This window comes from Aythya ferina (assembly GCF_964211825.1).
Source record: "Aythya ferina genome assembly, chromosome: 4".
Lineage (NCBI taxonomy): Eukaryota > Metazoa > Chordata > Aves > Anseriformes > Anatidae > Aythya > Aythya ferina.
In genome coordinates, this window is record NC_140300.1 from 27,297,906 (window position 1) to 27,312,452 (window position 14,547).

Genomic DNA, 14,547 nt, shown 5'->3' on the forward strand with positions numbered 1-14,547 from the left:
GGAGCTTCTAGAATTGGCCCTGCAGTTGACAGGAATATAAGTTGCATAGTACATGTTTAAATGTTATATGTCTGTGGTTGTAGTCTCTGCAATTACAGTATTACTTATTCACTGAAATATTTGGTATGCCAGGTATCCATCAGTACCTCTGAGATGTGAACAATGTAATCTAAGAAAGAAGCATGTATTTCAGTTAAAGTCATTCCTTGAAGCTTCACAGGCATCACAAAAAAAAGAGTAACTTCTGGCAACATTTTTTACTTTATTCTGCACTATGGGCTCTTTCCTTGCAGTAGAAAAATCGATGCCTGGAACATCTCTCTACGGTGAAGTCAGAACATCGGCTTATATTTACTTTAAGTCACGTTAGTTTGCAGGGAAAACGAAAAAACGTTACATTAACAGTCGAACTACCCGTAGTTGGCTGTGGACTTAAAAAGAGAAGCCTGCCCTACAATACACTCAGCAGCGTCATTACCCAAGTTTTACTTAAATCTGTGTAGCTCTGGTCTGCATTTTGTGGTGTGTTTGCCTTGAGGACAGAGAGAGAATGTAACTGGAAATGGGCTGTCAGTCAGAAGGCAGCAAATGGGAAAGAGTTTTTCATGTATGTTACAGTTTAGCAAAGGTGTGTGCTTATAACAAGTAAGTAGTATTTTTGGATAAGCTATATTTTAAGCATTCAAAACAATCAATATTCATTGGGTCAGCAATTCCTCGCTGTACAAGAAAGATATACAAATAATCAAACTTATGTCTAATACTGTAGTTTGCAGAGGCAAGACTTAAAGCATAAGTGAAACAGGTATGCAGTTGCTCTTTCTGCAAAAGCTGTTTAAACTCCACAGCAGTTAAAAAACTTGGTACAGATGGACCAGATTATATGTCATTAATTTCTTCTGTCATTGTTACAACGATTTTATATTAAATTACTCATTCTGTTTGTGTAAATTATATTTTCAGCCTAGATTTGCAGTCAAGTATTTCAAACGGTCTGTTAGCCTCAAAGTCATAATCTGTTCCCATGTTGTTGGTTCTTTTAACAGGATTTGCAATGTGTTTTTTTTTATATGAAAATAAAAAGCTCCTGTTACTCTATTTTCTTTCTATAGGTCACCTTAAAAGCTCAGCAGACAGGAATCCTCCACTAAGTCCACAGTCCTCTTTGGACAGTGAATTAAGTGCATCAGAGATGGATGAGGACTCTATTGGATCTAATTACAAGCTAAATGATGTTACAGATGTGCAAATTTTAGCACGAATGCAGGAAGAAAGTAAGTGTTTCGCATCCTGAAAACCAAGTGGGGCATTTGATTTATTTATTTTTTTTTATTGAATAACTGCAGTAGGAGCAGTAGGACTTACTTAGCAGGAATGAGACAGAGGTTAAGACTCTACTAGGGATGTACAAATGTAGCTCTCCTGAGAAGAAATGTAAAGTCAGTATGGCAAAACATATGCAGTAGCATTTTTCACAATTCTTTCTTTTCTTTTTTTTTTTTAAGGTTGACTTGAGTCTTTGTTGTCTTGGTCTCTCTGACAGTGTAGAAAGTCATAGTAATTTTGGTTGTCTAACTCAGTGGTCTCCAAACATTTTTATTGCACACCCCTATCAGTAAAATTCTTGAGCACCCCCCATGTATATGTATTAATTCATAAATTATATACATGTACAGTTGTATATTATGTACATTATAAAATGTAGACAAAAATATACATTACAAAATGATGGGATAAAGATAATGCAAACACTAATTAAAATATTATTTTATTTATTAATGTTACAAAAAATGATTTTTTTCCTTCACTACAGTGGATTGTCTTCTGTAACCTCGAGGTGCGTGCACACAACTTTGGAGGCCACTGGCTAACTGAACTCTGTTTTCTGTAGGGGGAGTTTGTCATGTAGCTGCTTTGTTACATTTCTTAACACATTGCAAGAAGCCTTTCAGTGCAGTTGTTCTAGGATGTTACCTGATACCAAAATTAAGATGTGTCCTGTGTTGTGAGTTTCCAGCCTGGGAGAGGAGATGAACAAGTAGACAGTAAACTATACTGATGGTTGCTGTAGTAGGAAAGGGGATGAGCTCACCTACTTATTTCAAGAGATTATAGGCTATTAGATAACTTCATTTGATACTAATCTGGAATCAATTTTGTGTCTCAAATAAAAAGAGGGAAGATGAGCTCAACGTAAGTTTGAGCTCTGGGCAGTTATCTGTATGTGCTGTCTCTAGTCTGAACTATTTGTGGGCAGACAAAAAGTAAACAATGTTCTCGTTGTTGCCAGGCCTCCGGCAGGAGTATGCGGCAACTGCTTCACGGCGTAGTTCTGGTTCTTCTTGCAATTCCACGAGGCGAGGCACACTCAGTGATCAGGAGCTTGATGCACAGAGTTTAGAAGATGAAGAAGATGGCATGCATCACGCGGTGCACCCTGCTGTTAACAGGTTCTCACCATCACCTCGTAGCTCTCCCTGGCCGTCACCAAAACAATCTCCAAGGAACTCACCTCGTTCCCGATCGCCTGCTCGAAGTATAGAGTACAGTAGAGTGTCGCCCCAGCCTATGATTAGCCGTTTACAGCAACCTCGTCTTTCACTTCAAGGCCATCCTACAGATTTGCAGACTAGTAATGTCAAAAGTGAAGGTAATAAGTTCTGTCTCAAATTCATTACACAATTAGTTAACACAGTTGTGTAGTTCCTGTAAAGGATTTTGGTCAACTATATGCCTGCATAATACCATGGTTTAATCTCAGAGTTGTTTAAGAAAAAGCATAGCAAGCAAAGATTAAATTTTGCTGGGTAACTCTTAATAGTCAGATGAGTTGATAGGCTTCTATTTACATGTATTTTAGATGTTATCCAGTCACTCAGTGTAATCAAGCTTTGTGGTGACTTAATTCTATCTGTGGCAGAAAAATGCACTAAAATAAAGCAAAACACAAGGGAAATGATCATTCACCAGGAGGTTTAGGCCTTGCACATGACAGGATAAAACGCAGAGAGAGTAACTCTCTCTCAAAGATAAGGGTAACAGTGCAATTTATACATGCCCTTAGCCTGTGAGATAGCTGAATGCTTTCTTCTGACAGTGTAGGACTGTGAGCATTTTGAGCATAAACATGGTCTTAAAAATAGTACTGTCTTTGTTAGATATTTTAAATATTTCAAAGCTGTGCAAACTGCCACGTAAGAAAAATAAAACTTGCAGGAAACATGACACAATTAGACTATACCTAACCTTAATCTATCTAATCATTTTCCCATTTTAAGAAATGTGATTATCTGGCAAATAAAGTCTTCAATTCAGAAATAATATTAATTTAGATACTAAGAATTCACTTTATTTATGCCTCCTTAAGGTAAGCTGGATGTAGAGTATCTGATGTAAAGATGATGTAGAAAATATTTGTAAACAGTTTATTTTCTATTTTTTCCCCACTGATACAGCAGAGATCTATGCCATTTACAGAATTCCACTGACAAGAAATAGTAAATTTTTAATTAGGAAATTAAGTGTGCTCGGCTAGAGCTTTTGGGGAAGATGATCCTGCAAATTTAATTAGCTGCTTAAGAATATCTTTGGAAGGGCTGACAGAAATCTCATCTAGTAATAGTAGCTTGAGAAAATTTTAGGTATATAGGAAATCAGTCAACACAAAAGTTAGTAAACTATGTTGTAGCTTAGTTGAGAATTCCTTTCCTGTTCTTTTCTAGGGCTTTGTGAAAGTCTTAATGCATGCTAGATGAGCTACAAGAAAAATATTCCATTAGAGGCAAGGTACCAAAAACTGGCGTCCTACGTATCAGAGGGATGAAAATAGAGCATGATCACGTGTTTCTGAAACACTTCCAAGGAACCCTCTTGGAGTGTTTTTTGTACTGTTGGATGTTGCTTGGATATTCAGAGTTGATAGACCAGCAGCCTAAAAAAGTTGTTTGGGATTTTTTTTTTTTCTTTTCTGCTCTAGACTGGTTAGAGGGAGGTTTAGGTGTTCAAGATGCACCAACTGCAATGCAAACCAGTGCAAACTTCTAAGTGAAGAAAGTACACCTGTAGGAGTATTCAGCCTATGACGATGCATACTTTTGTTTTCATCTTTAGTGCTTGTGCATGGTTAGAGTACTTCTTCCCCGCATCCCCCCTTCATCAGCCCGTGGGCCATCCATCATGCCTTGTCATCTGCACTCCTCTGTCCTGACCTGTGTCATCAGCCCAGCTCTGCGTGGGTTGGACATAGCACAACGTCATTAGACTTGGGAGAAATTTAATGGCATCTTTGTGTATTCTGTGACACGTGGTACCAATTGTAGAAGATCCTTAAAGAATCAGTACTAGCTGAACAGACAGTCAAATGAGATCACAGAATCACAGAATTACAGAATCACAGAATTTTCTAGGTTGGAAGAGACCTCAAGGTCATCGAGTCCAACCTCCAACCTAACGCTAACAGCCCTCCACTAAACCATATCCCTAAGCTCTACATCTAAGCGTCTTTTGAAGACTTCCAGGGATGGTGACTCCACCACTTCCCTGGGCAGCCTGTTCCAATGCCTCACAACCCTTTCTGTAAAGAAGTTCTTCCTAACATCTAACCTAAAACTCCCCTGGCTCAACTTAAGCCCATTCCCCCTCGTCCTGTCACCAGGCACGTGGGAGAACAGGCCAACCCCCACCTCTCTACAGCCTCCTTTAAGGTATCTGTAAAGAGCAATAAGGTCACCCCTGAGCCTCCTCTTCTCCAGGCTGAACAAGCCCAGCTCCCTCAGCCGCTCCTCGTAGGACTTGTTCTCCAGGCCCCTCACCAGCTTCGTCGCCCTTCTCTGCACCCGCTCAAGCACCTCGATGTCCTTCTTGTAGCGAGGGGCCCAAAACTGAACACAGTACTCGATGTGCGGCCTCACCAGAGCTGAGTACAGGGGGACAATCACCTCCCTAGCCCTGCTGGTCACGCTGTTCCTGATACAAGCCAGGATGCCGTTGGCCTTCTTGGCCACCTGAGCACACTGCTGGCTCATATTCAGCCGACTGTCCACCATCACTCCCAGGTCCTTCTCTGCCTGGCAGCTTTCCAACCATTCCTCTCCCAGCCTGTAGCTCTGCTTGGGGTTATTGCGCCCCAGGTGCAGGACCCGGCACTTGGCCTTGTTAAACTTCATGCAGTTGACCTCAGCCCATCGGTGCAGCCTATCCAGATCCTCCTGCAGAGCTTTCCTACCCTCAAGCAGATCGACACACGCACCTAACTTGGTGTCATCTGCGAACTTACTGAGGGTGCACTCGATGCCCTCGTCCAGATCATCGATGAAGATATTAAAGAGGACCGGCCCCAGCACCGAGCCCTGGGGGACGCCACTAGTGACTGGCCTCCAACTGGACTTGGCTCCATTCACCACGACTCTTTGGGCCCGGCTATCCAGCCAGTTTCTAACCCAACGAAGCGTGCGCCAGTCCAAGCCAAGAGCAGCCAGTTTCTTGAGGAGAATGCTGTGGGAGACGGTGTCAAAAGCCTTGCTGAAGTCAAGGTAGACCACATCCACAGCCTTTCCCTCATCCACCCAGCGCGTCACTCTGTCATAGAAGGAGATCAGGTTCGTCAGGCATGACCTGCCTTTCATAAAGCCATGCTGACTGGGCCTGATCGCCTGCTTCCCCTTCAAGTGCTGCATGATGACTCTCAGGAGGATCTGCTCCATGAGCTTTCCTGGCACTGAGGTCAAACTGACAGGCCTGTAGTTTCCTGGGTCTGCCCTCCGGCCCTTCTTGTAGATGGGCGTCACGTTTGCTAGCCGCCAGTCGATTGGGACCTCCCCCGATAGCCAGGACTGTTGATAAATGATGGACAGCGGCTTGGCCAGCTCCTCTGCCAGTTCCCTCAGTACCCTTGGGTGGATCCCATCCGGCCCCATCGACTTGTGCACATCTAAGTGCCGTAGTAGGTCACCAACCAGTTCTTCATGGATAATGAGGGCCACATCCTGCTCCCCATCCCCTTCCACCAGCTCAGGGTACTGGGTATCCAGAGAACATCCGGTATTGCCGCTAAAGACTGAGGCAAAGAAGGCATTGAGCACCTCCGCCTTTTCCTCATCTCTTGTAACTAAGTTTCCCCCCGCATCCAGTAAAGGATGGAGATTCTCCTTAGTCCTCCTTTTTAAAGGAATGTGAAAGAAGAAGCATAATATTTCTTTAATTTTGAATGTTGTGTGTTGACAGTTTCTTTCCAAGTGCGTGTCAGTTATTTGTTGTATAATATGCTACTATGAGGCTGGGTAGTCCCAAATGTTGAGTGATAAATTACGGTATGTTTCTAATCTTCAGGCAAGCATAATATATTATAACTTTATTGATGAAGACTTTGGGAAGTATGCCAAACTGCAAGCTAGGTTTCTCTGTTGAATTGCTGTAATGGTAGAACAAAACCCAGGGAATTCTAATGTAGACATGCTTCGACTTCAGAACATGCCATGACTGATTTCTTTTCACCACAAGTGAGAACTGTTCCTTCTTCCTTTTTTTATATAAATGTTTTGTATATGTTTTGTATATGACGCATCTAAAGAACTAAAATGTAACAAAATAGGCGTTTAAATTGCACTGTAGTTTATATACCTAACTGTTTGTGTCACTTAGATTTTTGGTTTCAGCTATTGGTTAAGAGCTTGGACTTTGTCCAGCATTTGACTACATATCATGATATCGTTGTGTTGTTTCATACAGAAAAACTAAGGCGTAGTCTTCCAAACCTGTCCAGGACATCTAATATTCAAGCTGAGTCTGTGAAAAACAGCAGAAGTGACTCAAACTTCCAAGTGCCAAATGGAGGAATACCTCGCATTCAACCTCAAGCCTCAGCCAGTAAGTACTTTTGTGCCATTCCAGTGTATATGTTAGAATTGAGTGGTGGTACTGAGTTGTTTTCCAGTGTCATGGCACAGAGAAACACTGCATGCCACACTGGCAATGCTAATTTTGGTTTTAATCACATTTGTCTGGAAATTTCTTTTTTTGATAAAAGAAATCAGGTGCTGAATATATTCAAGGGATGTTTGGTCTCTAATTATAGAGATATAAAGTATCATTTGTACTGTCCTAAAAGCATATACAAAAGCACTATAAAGAGTGTAAACATAATGGTGTTAGACATTTCAGAAACAATTTATTTTCTGTGATTAACAGAAGGTATAATGCCTTATACTGCTGAAATTTATTTTCAGACCACAAAAATGTATCAGGCTACCAAAACACTTATCTAGGTTGGGTTTTGCTATTTTTAACTAGTGAAACCTGATCTGAAATCATTCATGCAATTTTAACTCTCATTTGCAGTTTTTCTTCTTCTGTTCTGTCACCTGACAATTCTGTGTTCAGATGCAGATTTTATTTTTTTTCAAGTGGCAGTGTTTCTCAGTAAAGGTTTGGATAAACCTGCAACCTGTGAAACAAATTAGCCCAGTGCTGGGTTAGTGCCTGCTAGTTTGTCTGAAAGTGAACTGCTAATATGAGAATGCTGCTAATCTCTCAAGGCTCCTAGCAATGGTGACCTTAAAGAAGCCAAAGCAAATGAAACTTAAATATTCAGTGCTTCTTTGTATGTCAATATTGACAGTTCCTGTTGTTTAAATGTTTCCTGACCATTTTATTTTAAAACAAGTTTCAAAATGAATAAGACTGTGTGACATTTTCAAAGGAAGAACACTTTATGAATATCATTATTTGTAGAGCTTTGAACTATGAAAGTTCATCAGTAATCTAAATATTTGGCAAGTAATGTAAGATAGTATCTGTGAATGAAACTAATTTTATTTTTACCTATTGAACAGCAAATGCATACTGGTGTGCCAATTGGCCTGTTTAACTAGTCCTTTAAAAACAGTGGACTAATACAACCAAATACAGTTAAGTACTGAATAAGGAATACCGATCTTGCCAAAGACTACAAGATTTCTATCTTTGCAGTGTTTCTGACTGGATGTAAGGGTTGTGTGTCCCAAGTGTGTGATACTATAGCCAAATCTGCACAGGTTGTATTTGGTGTTTTAAAATTGAGCGAACTTGGAAGGGGAAAGCAAAGAGGGTAGCTTAGATGGTCATAAAGCTATTTCCAAAATTAAAAGTATCTTCATAGTGAAACTTTATGGAAAGATCAGACAGCAGAAGTCTCAATATTCAGTATTAATTGAGTTACTTCATTGCAGGAGTGTGTGACTTATGTTTTATACATACATAATTTTTTTTCCAACTGCTGGATGGATTGAGAATCATGGAAACTATTAGGTAAATTTGTTTGCTTTTTATGGGAATCTTTCCCCAGATATGAACCAATCTAGACCAACTTACACTTCAATGTAAGTTAAGTATCGTTAATAAAGCGCAGATTTCTAGCTTTTACAGTTTCCCTGCTCTTACAGATGTTTGTCAGAGTCTTGCTATTGACAATCGTAAAACGGTTTGTGTATGAAGTCAATGAGTAAGTATCTTTGCTTAGCCTGGATTAAAAAAATTTCCTCAAAATTGTACATTGTATTAAAAAAAATACAGAATTGTGTCTTTTTATTGTATACTTTTTGTTTTATTGGTTTTATATTTTGTCACCTTGCACAAAGCACTGTTAAATTGCAGCAATTTTTTGTTTTCCCTTGGCAATGACTTCCGGGTCTTGGGATTCAAAGCTTCTTCATACCTGCTAGTTTTGCATGAGCTTACCTTTGCAAGGATGCTGGCTTGCCACCTGAGGTCACTACTTTTCTCTTTGTCAAAGATCTGCTGTTCATAATTTACTTGCACATTTGCTGTGGCTGCAAAACTGAACTTGCTATGGTTGCTGGCACTCAAAAATGAGTTAGGAATCCAGTAAGTTTCTGTATAACAATTCCTGTTACGGTTACGTAGGCAAATTGTATATGCATGATTAAAGAGTAGAGGAAAGATAACATGTACAATTGTAAAAGGTGAAAACATTTGGTATTACGAGTTTTAGCTGTGATTTAGTGAAAAATCCAAATTCTCTTTGAAAAGGGATTGACTGAGTGAATTACATACTAGTTTTTAACTATTAGAATCTTCCTTCACATCTGGTTCACCGTGCTGTTATGCGGAAAGGATTTTTGAATATGAAAGCTGATATTTTTCATCTTAAAACACTGTAAGATAAGTTAATGTTTGCATTCTCCAAGGAATAGGTATCTTTTAGACTTTAATGTGTTACAGATTGCAGAAGTCTCACATTTAGATACTACACCACATAGATTGTGCAAAGCTATCGAACTTAAAAGGTGGCTTCCATGTAGGAGCTACGTGCTCTGTTGCGGATTGTGTGTTCATGATACTTCTGTACCTAACTAGCACTTATTAACGCAGGGATGTGAAATCTTAAAGCAGAGTTTAAAATAATGTTTTTTCAGAGATCTAAACTGCAGATCGTACAAATTATTAGTAAACTCACTGTGTTCTGCCTGCCAAGATCCAGCTGCTTGGCATATTCAGAACAAAAGAAGAAAGTGATTGCTTTAAGGAAACCAAGTATTCCAGCTCAGTTAATCAGAAATAAACATAACTACGTATATTCAGCTTGCACCATTCGTGACAGGTAACGTAATAGCATACAGAGCAGTTCAAGAGCAGCAAATAGTGTGGATGAACATGCACTCCATGCTTATCTCAAACTGCATGTTTCCACAGCATTACTCAAACTGCCCTGCCTGAAGTTCTTTTTGGTGGTGTAGTGCTCGTAATTGTTTAGCCTTTGAGGGTTTTCCTGGTGTCTCCATTCAGAAGGAAGGAATTTTATATATATATATATTTTAAATTCTTTCCATATCATCCCGCATCTCTGACTTGCAAGGAGTGTAAATAATGACGGGGGAAGGAACTTAGTGCCATATTTAAATCCAGTTGAATGACTTCAGGAGAAACTAAATTCAAGATCATAAATATTGAAGGAAGAAGCTGTTCTTCATTTTGTGTGGTGAACAAAAACACTGATTCAGTAAAAAATGGTATTACGGAATACTTGTGGACAGAAACACCCAGGCCAGTGGTCAGCTTTACTAAATTCCTTTAAGAAAACAAGTCTCGGAAGTGTCATTTTTAAACATTTCACTGTGTTTAATTGGCTGCTTATGGGTAAGCCTTAAAAAAAAAAGTTTACGACAAGACCAAGTGCCAGAAGTTGAATGAGAGCTGGCTATTGCTTCTTGCTTTGTTTCATTAGATTCTAGTTAGTTGAACGATTTTTTCTTCTTAATAGCCACGGGCAGCATTTTATCATGTTTATAGACATGTTTATTCCTTTTAGTTGTTTGTTGAAAACGACAGGTTTTAGTTATTAAGATCAACATGAATAGATCACTTAGTCAGATTTTCAGAATGAAAGTAAAACACAATGAAATTCTTTTATAGCTCACAAAATATTGCAATTTTTGCAATACTGACTGAAGGATAGGGAGGGTGGTGGCAATCATTATAAACTACCAAGTTTAGAAAATAAAGTTAATTAACATTACTAGGATTCTATGTGTTCCTTCTCCCGCCTTCTTTATAGCGTTATTCACCAGTTGGTGATGGGAGTACTGAGCTTCCTTGCTCAGGGTTAGGGTCTTCGTGCACAGCTGTTCCCCTATCTCTCTTCCCTTCCACTACAGAAAAAAGCCTTATTAGTGTAATCAGTTAAAAAACAAAACAAACAAGCAAAAAAACCTCTGTACACTGAGATGAGCAGAGGTGATTTCTTCATACATTATAATTTTAACAAGCCTTTGTGTATGCACAGCTCTATTTCATTGACTACTTTCCTTTTTCCCTCCTTAAATGTGCTGCAGTGAAAATACGCTGAATCAATGCATTCCTTCTGGCAGTAATAGTTCTCTCTTTGCCAAGATTCTGCGGCTCGTGGAACATTGGCTTCTCTCTTGGTAACTGGTAGGTAGTGAGGATGTTTCAAGGCAGTATTGGACCTTGAGCGTTACTAGAAAAAAGACAGGATGTAGCAGCAATGAAAGCATTTTGGCACATTGTCCACATGTTGGCAGCTGCTGATTCTCAGTTTTATGTCTTCAAGTTTGAGTTCTCTTGTGCACCGTTAGATAAAAAAATGGCAGACATCTCTCCAAATGGCTTATGTTTGCTATAGCTGTTTGATACAATCACGTTCATGACAAGATCTGTTTTCGTATAGTGTTAGGTGTTTTTGGAAAACTACTTTAAAATGAAAAGTTTAATCTTGCTAGATCAAGTATGACACTTTAATTTTCATCTTTTTTAATCTAATCTTGCACTCATATTGCTGTAGCATGTTTGCTAGGTGGCTTGTCCTCCCTTTGGTGTATTTTTTTTTTTTTTTTATTAATTTTTTTTTGGCCTTTCTGGGCTTTTTGCCCTGCAAGAAGCTTTACTCTTACAGAATCTGCGCATTTTGCACTGCAAAATTTCTGACACGCTCCTCTGTAACTCTTTGCCATTAAGAGCAAGCACCATTTAAAAGCAAAGCATCACTTCCAGAGTCATAACAGCTTTTTGAGTGTTTTACTCACTCTGTTCCTTGATGCTTCACAAGTGGATGCCACTCTGAAATTCCCAGTAAATTTAGTTTTCTTATCTTAGACAAATATAACACTTCTTGTCTTTCAACAGCTCTGCAAAGGCAGAAAAATTTGCCTCGTGCTGCCTTCAAAACCAAACAGTTTCTTCAAACTCCATCTACAAAAGGAGGTAATTAACTTACAGCCTCTTATCAAGCTCCAGCAAATCTCAGATAACTGTTCACCTGCATTGAATCTCACACATTCTAGATTAATAAAGTTGCTGTTGCATGTTAAGATTAACTAGTGGATCTTGCTGTATCAAAGTATCTAACTTTTGGGTCAAAACATTAAAAATACATCCTGGATCACGTAGGGAAAGAAAAAACTCTGTGGATAAAATCCAAAGATTGGTGACTTTTAGCATTAATCAGTAAATCTGGATTAGAAAAATAGATTTCTGAATCCATATTCACAGGGGCTACATTCGGATGGGGTTGTTTTGTTGTTGTAACACAAAGTTGTAAAAAAAAACAACTTGTAAAAAATCTGTTTTGATTCTGAAACAATATTCAGGCAAATGAAAATATCATCCTTTACTTTGCACTGGAAACAAATGTTAGCAACTTCATCCTTGAACATATGATGTCAACTTTAGTTTAGTGCCCCCATGCACACGTGCTTGTGCCTTCTCTTTTGCTCTCAAAACTGGATGATTATCCCCAACATGCAATAATTTAGTCTTTTGTTTTTGTTCTCTTAAGGAATTGGAGTCTTTTGTATATAATATCCCAGTTTGCTAATGGCTGAAGTTGACTTATTTTTGAGAAGAGTACACGATTCAATTAGACAAGTTTTAACAAGTTTTAACATTTGTAATTAATGCTGGCAGCATCGTATATGACAATCCCTGAATTTCGCTGCCAAGATAAAAGCAAGATCATGGGTTTGGTTTCAAATGTAGTTGATGCTGTTGCCTATTACTAGCTTAGATGATTTCATTTTAAAAATACTTCATTTGGGACCAATTCATTTAATATATATATATTGTTAGAATCTCTTAAAAATAGTGAGAATCCTTCATGCACATACTGAAGGTGGATAACAAAAAACCTTTCAGTGCTTTAATAACGCTAACTTCTTGGAGTCAACTTCATTCCATGCAGAAAGTCTTATTGTCCTGTCTTCCCCTGAAATAACAAAGTATCATGACTTTGAAACAGATTCACATGGCTGATAGGAGGTTTCTAACTGTCTTCATGACATTTCTTACCAAATGCAGAAAATTTGTCTCAGTGTTCTGCTTTGGCACATGACCATCATCTCTATTCCTTCACAAATCTTTTTGCGCTGTCTTTCCAGTTGGCCATGCCTTTGCTGTCAGCTGGTTATCTTGAACACTTACAGTGTTGATGGCCCAGTCTGGAGCTGTTGAAATGTACATAAATTTACTTGTCTTTGAGTTTATACTATTTTCAAGAATTTATTATACCTTAAAGAGGGAGAAACAGAACCCATTCCACTGTCAGTTACATGTTCCAGCTTGTCATGAGTCACTGAAAAGGAGGACCCAACGTGGCCTTTTCAGCTATTTGCTGTTTTATAGCCCTTGATATGTTGATTTTTGTGTTTCTCATCTAAGCACGAGATTCTTGGGATTATTGAAGCACATTATTCAGAAATGAAACAACTTTCAAAAGACTAGATTATTCTGAGCAACAATTTTGTCACCAGTCTGAATCATTTCATAACAATGGTTACTATTAAACAGCTGCACCTGAATTGATTCTGGTTTCAAGTTGTGGTGCAATCCAGATAATTGCAGCCTCACAGCATCCAACTTTGTCAGGTGGCGATCACTTGCTCCCTGCCTGCAATCAAGGACAGAATCATGAGAGGGTGGGAAATCCAACTGTTGTGACTGCACAGTGCCACTGAGTTTGTATTATTGCCACAGGTTTTACTTTTAGTTGGTTCTAGTTAGTTGTTTAGTTTCTAAGGAGATGGAGTGGTGTAGTGTTGTTAAACACTACCCTTACATGTTTCTATTAAACATCTACCAGTTCAATACTGCAGATGGCTATGCAACATCAAATGGATTTGACTAAGGCAGTACCTCACTCTTTTTAATCCTCTCTTACAAATAGGCCAAATCATGTTTTATTAAATATCCAAAACTGTTCCAAGAAAAAAGATTTCACATGCAGAGCAATTATTAGGCAGTTTGCCAATGATTGCATCATGTAGACTGCTTTGGAGATCACTGCACATTGGGAGACAATTAATTCCTTTATGTAAAAGGATGAATACAGCTCTCAGCAATGCCTGCAATGCTTGTGCTGACAGGAAACGTGAACTGACAGCTCAAGTTGGAAGCCTGGTAAAATATGGTCAACACTGGGGAACAAGAGAACTAATTTGCTGGATACTCGCTTTAACTGGAAGAGTGACAAACTTTCTTCAGTTTCAGGTTTTCATTACTTGCATTTCATACCTTGAACCTATTCCCCATGGTGAAGGTTAGTGCCTGAACTCTCATTAGACGGCCCAAAAGCTGAATTCAGTTTTTACAGGCTGGCATTGTTCAGCAGGTGAGTTGCTAGCATGGTGCTGGATTTGTATTCCAGCAAGTATGGTGATGAGAAAATTAGTGATAAAAGCTCCCTATGTTTAGACTGTTGAATCACTTGGAAATTGCAAATTTGATTACACACATCAGTGTTACAGGAAATTTCACATTTACAAAAAATTCCTAATATGTCATCCGTCTTAGTCCTAGGAGTACTTTGCTGCCGTTCTTGTCCGGTCATTCTGATGTTAGCGCTTTCCGTAATCCATCATCTGGCTTGACACCAAGGTTTTTGTTTTAAGGGTTTTTATTTATTCTCCTTGCTACTTACCAATTGTCATGTACTGTTGACATCTCTACCACCTTTTTTGTCAGCTTTTCCCATGGGCAGCTTCACGCTGTGTTTGATTTTGCTGTCAATGGAAAAGCCCTCTTGGATAATCCAGTAAGGAA

The 14,547-nt window shown here is 38.9% G+C and overlaps 1 protein-coding gene across 2 annotated transcripts in view; it reads left to right on the forward strand.

Annotated features, from left to right (window-relative positions):
* Window positions 1-14,547, forward strand: part of SLAIN2 (SLAIN motif family member 2) — a 37,521-nt gene that overhangs the window by 16,915 nt on the left and 6,059 nt on the right. The window contains exons 4-7 of one of the 2 annotated variants that reach the window (XM_084516699.1): window positions 1,113-1,274; window positions 2,291-2,650; window positions 6,727-6,864; window positions 11,638-11,715. In XM_084516699.1, the coding sequence (XP_084372825.1) occupies window positions 1,113-1,274; window positions 2,291-2,650; window positions 6,727-6,864; window positions 11,638-11,715 (738 nt within the window). The remainder of the gene's footprint in view (window positions 1-1,112; window positions 1,275-2,290; window positions 2,651-6,726; window positions 6,865-11,637; window positions 11,716-14,547) is intronic. The other variant, XM_084516700.1, reaches the window with a different exon arrangement.